This window comes from Cadophora gregata (genome assembly GCF_030347475.1).
Source record: "Cadophora gregata isolate MNR1 chromosome Unknown scaffold_11, whole genome shotgun sequence".
In the NCBI taxonomy this organism is placed as follows: domain Eukaryota; kingdom Fungi; phylum Ascomycota; class Leotiomycetes; order Helotiales; family Ploettnerulaceae; genus Cadophora; species Cadophora gregata.
In genome coordinates, this window is record NW_026695934.1 from 1,241,888 (window position 1) to 1,245,541 (window position 3,654).

The 3,654-nt window shown below is 48.2% G+C and overlaps 1 protein-coding gene across 1 annotated transcript; it reads right to left on the reverse strand.

The window, feature by feature from the left end:
• Positions 1-3,014: 3,014 nt before the first annotated feature.
• On the reverse strand, positions 3,015-3,454 carry ONS95_002518 (uncharacterized protein; the record flags this gene model as incomplete). The annotated part of the gene is made up of 2 exons (XM_058495781.1): positions 3,015-3,285; positions 3,339-3,454. The coding sequence occupies 2 exons, from the start codon at positions 3,452-3,454 to the stop codon at positions 3,015-3,017; spliced, it is 387 nt and encodes a 128-aa protein (XP_058354509.1).
• Positions 3,455-3,654: the final 200 nt, after the last annotated feature.

The following is a 3,654-nucleotide window of genomic DNA, read 5'->3' on the forward strand; positions in this document are numbered from 1 at the left end:
CTTGGCGATGCTTGTGTTGAGACAGGGAGAGAGGGAGAGAGGGAGAGAGCTCAAAGGACAAGCTTTCTGTCAGGCTATGGCGCAGGTGTCAGATACACTTCCGAAGCTTGATTGATAACTTGCAGCGAAAGCGTGAAGAGGATTGAATATTGGACATCCACGCTGCACGCTCTGCTCGCATCGGGGCTTGGCCATGCCTTTATTCTCCTCCAGCACTCCATAGCTGTGATCTTGACTTTTCGCGATCGTGCTGGCGGCAGCATCAGGTACAGCTCGATGAACGTGGACCGATATCATGACCCGAAGGAGCGGCCCAGACATTCCGATGATCAGCAGCGGCGAACTCGCATCATGAGGTTCTTCGGGATTCCGTGTGAAGATGGAATGTCACAGGTATATCTTCTATGGTTGTGAACAATCCAATGGCTTGGGTCAGGAATAGAAAGCGAAATAGCTGACATCAGGCCAGCCAATCGTGGGAATTCTTTTTCAAATTACGAGGTCGAGACGGTTCCGCATGACTTGGGCCCCTTAGGGCTGAACTTTTCTGTGGTTGGGGCTTGGCTCTTGGAGCCTAGTTCATCGCTTCATCCAGCGATGCCCCCAAAAAAACGATTCTAGATTCTCCTTGGCGACGATGCCATTGGCCAACAAGATCTGCAGAGCCGTGCAGCAAACTACTGGCATCTTGCATATGTGGTACTGAGGGCTGGACTGTTAACGCCTGATGCTTCAGCCGCCCAGATGCACTTGAACGGTTCGGAAATGGCTCTTGCTGTCTGCTCAAACAGTTCTCATTCCCGGTGTCTAGATCCGCCGAGGAATCTGAAAATACGACTCGTTGTCATTCCTCATATGCAAGTCAAGTCTTGCTTTGGCCTCCGACCCTTCGTCGTACAGAATCCACCCCGCCATTGCCTCCACATATTCTCAACTCTCTTAGACATCGTCTACCATAGTCCGATCTTTGAAAGCCGTCCACCCACCGAAGCAAGTGAAACGACTCGTTTCCACTGCGTTGAGAACTCTGCACCGCATTGTTTGTGTTTATACTTTTACAAAAAATTGCAATATATGGTACATGCACACATGAGAGTGGACAGAGTATGTTTAGAAGGGATAATCTCATTCGATTTTGGTATGTTGAAAAAGAAACCGTGAGAAGAACTACCTTATGCAGGTGTGTAAAAGCAGCTGCTAAGATGCCAGCGGCGATCTATTGTTGGGAACGGGGGGTACACTGTGTATGAGTGACTCGCCAGCTCGTGGAAATTGAAAGGACATAGGAGATAGAGCAGAACGTTCCACCAAGCACCTAGAGGAAAGGGAATAAACACGATACCAATGAATCCACACTACATTGCTGATATCTGGCCAAAGGCAGTTTTATACGAGTAACTCGCCCAGCTCGTGAAAATATCGCAACCTCCCAAATCATGGTCACTTCAGGGGCTATCTCATCATCAGCGTCCACCACCAACCTCACATCCCCGACTTTTCTGGTTTACAGCAGCGAGTACACTGGAATTGAGTCCAGATTCAACACTCTCACAGACAATTAACCCATAATTTCCTCCTCCAGCAAAATGGCGAAAATGTGATGTTCCCAAGCAGCGGGGTTTGTTGGTTTGACAGCTTCGTGTGCTCTCAACGCGTGGTATTCAGTCTGGAATATGAGGATGATAGAAACTGGCAATGACCGACGCTCCACAAGATATCCTGGACTATCTGAAAGACACTCTCTCTCTGGAGTGCCTTATCCGCTACGCTGCCATCAGGATTACCGTGGGTCCCAGGGCGTAATAACAGTTGCTCCGGAGGAACGTCAAAAGTTCACCGCGGTATTGATATAAAAACAGCCCTTATTTCCTACTGAGATTCGTAGTTTTTATTATTACTGTAGTGACAGAAGATACAGGCCTTAGTTCATAAAATTTGAGAGATATTAACGAACGGCTTCACCTCTTCCTGAGGGACTATAGCTCTTGTATTGAAGAGAATTAACCGAAGTACGGTCTAGGGTAATCTTGATGGCAGCGTGGCGGATAGATTCTGGGATAGTAAATGTGCCGATCATAGGCAGTTCCTGAATGGACGTGTTGGGATAGAGGACTTAGTTGAATTGGAAATTTCAAGTAGTCGCTCGTTCACGCAGCGGCACCACGATGAGCAGTTTATCGTCTTGCTCAGGACTTAGTCATCCTCCGTGCCTCGTCGGCGGAACAGTTCGTCCATAACAGCAAGAAAGAGTTGCTGCTTGGACGAAGAAATTGGACAGAGTTTCCAAATGTGTTCGAAAAGTGATTCCAAAATATGCTCGGATTTCTAAGAACATAGAAGAACGCGCGACACGGAGTTTTACTGTGCTTTTTATTCCGTCTCTGGTGCTGTACCCATCGATCTGATACGTCTGGAGGCCGTTGGTACATTCTTTGAAGCTGGCTGAAATCTGGGGGTGCTCGCGGCCTGAGATGCAGGAGTTTTGCAATGTTCTTTTTGCTCGATTAGCAAGCCTACAGATCGCTATGGAACTCACTCACAAGCAATACATTGGAAAGCATTCCGAAGTGTAGTCTTGCTTTGTCGAGACTCAAACTACCGGGCAAGGTCGAGTATATCTCGCTTTGCAAAGCAAAAGCCTGATCCTCTATCTCCGTAGCGCTGGTTTGTAAGCATGGCCGAAACAGCGTATAACGTGCTTCGGACGCGTGCCAGGCACACACTCTGATATCCAAGATCTGATTTCTTAGACGAGAATCCAGATAGCTCGCAATGCGTAGTGCCTCAAGTGGGAGCTGATTATCCACCGGAGCGTCTTTAACCAGATCGTGAATAATTCGATTCGTTGCTGTGGCGTCCGTGTATCGTTCTTTTAGGTTCTGTAACAGTTGTTGCCGCTCTAGACTCGGAGCTGACAAGGTTATTTTGGGGTATCCATTCGAAGGTAAAAAGAAATATTCTTGTTCAATAGCTTCCAACATCTTTCATAAATAAAAGACCTCACCAACACACTCTCATGCTCTCAACAGTCGTCCTTGAGTATCTTCTCTCAAAACAAACAAAGTCTTATGATTAACATGCGATTTAAGATGTCGCTTCGCATTGTCCAGTCGCCTAGAGAAACCGCCTTTGATACCAGCGACATGCCAGGGACAGCTTGCCACGGGGCAGAAGTATCGTCGGATCTTCCCGTGGGTGTCTTGATGGCGGTCGAGGTCCCGCTGTGTGGCTTTGCTGACGCCGCAGTCACAGGCATATGGCTTCGTATGAGTGTTGATGTGTTTACTGCAGGGATATGTCAGGCGTCGTTAACTTAGGCGAGCATAGTGGGTACATACTTGAAAGATGCCCTGGTGGTGAAGGTCCTGGGGCAATGTGAACACCTGAACTCATTTTGAATTGTACCTTGCGCCACAGGATCCGCCTCACCATCTTGAGGGGGAGCTTCTGGCATCGTGGAAGTGGAAGCAGAAACATATTGACCTTGACTTGTGGATGGCGTGATGATGGTAGAAGATGGAGACCAAGTACTTGAAGAAGCGGGCCCTGAGATGGCTTCTGGACTTTCGAAACTTGTTCGCTGTACTGAGAGAGATTGTGACGAGGCTGCGGCCTCCCATGGCACATTGTCATCGCCATGGACCGAGCACGGCT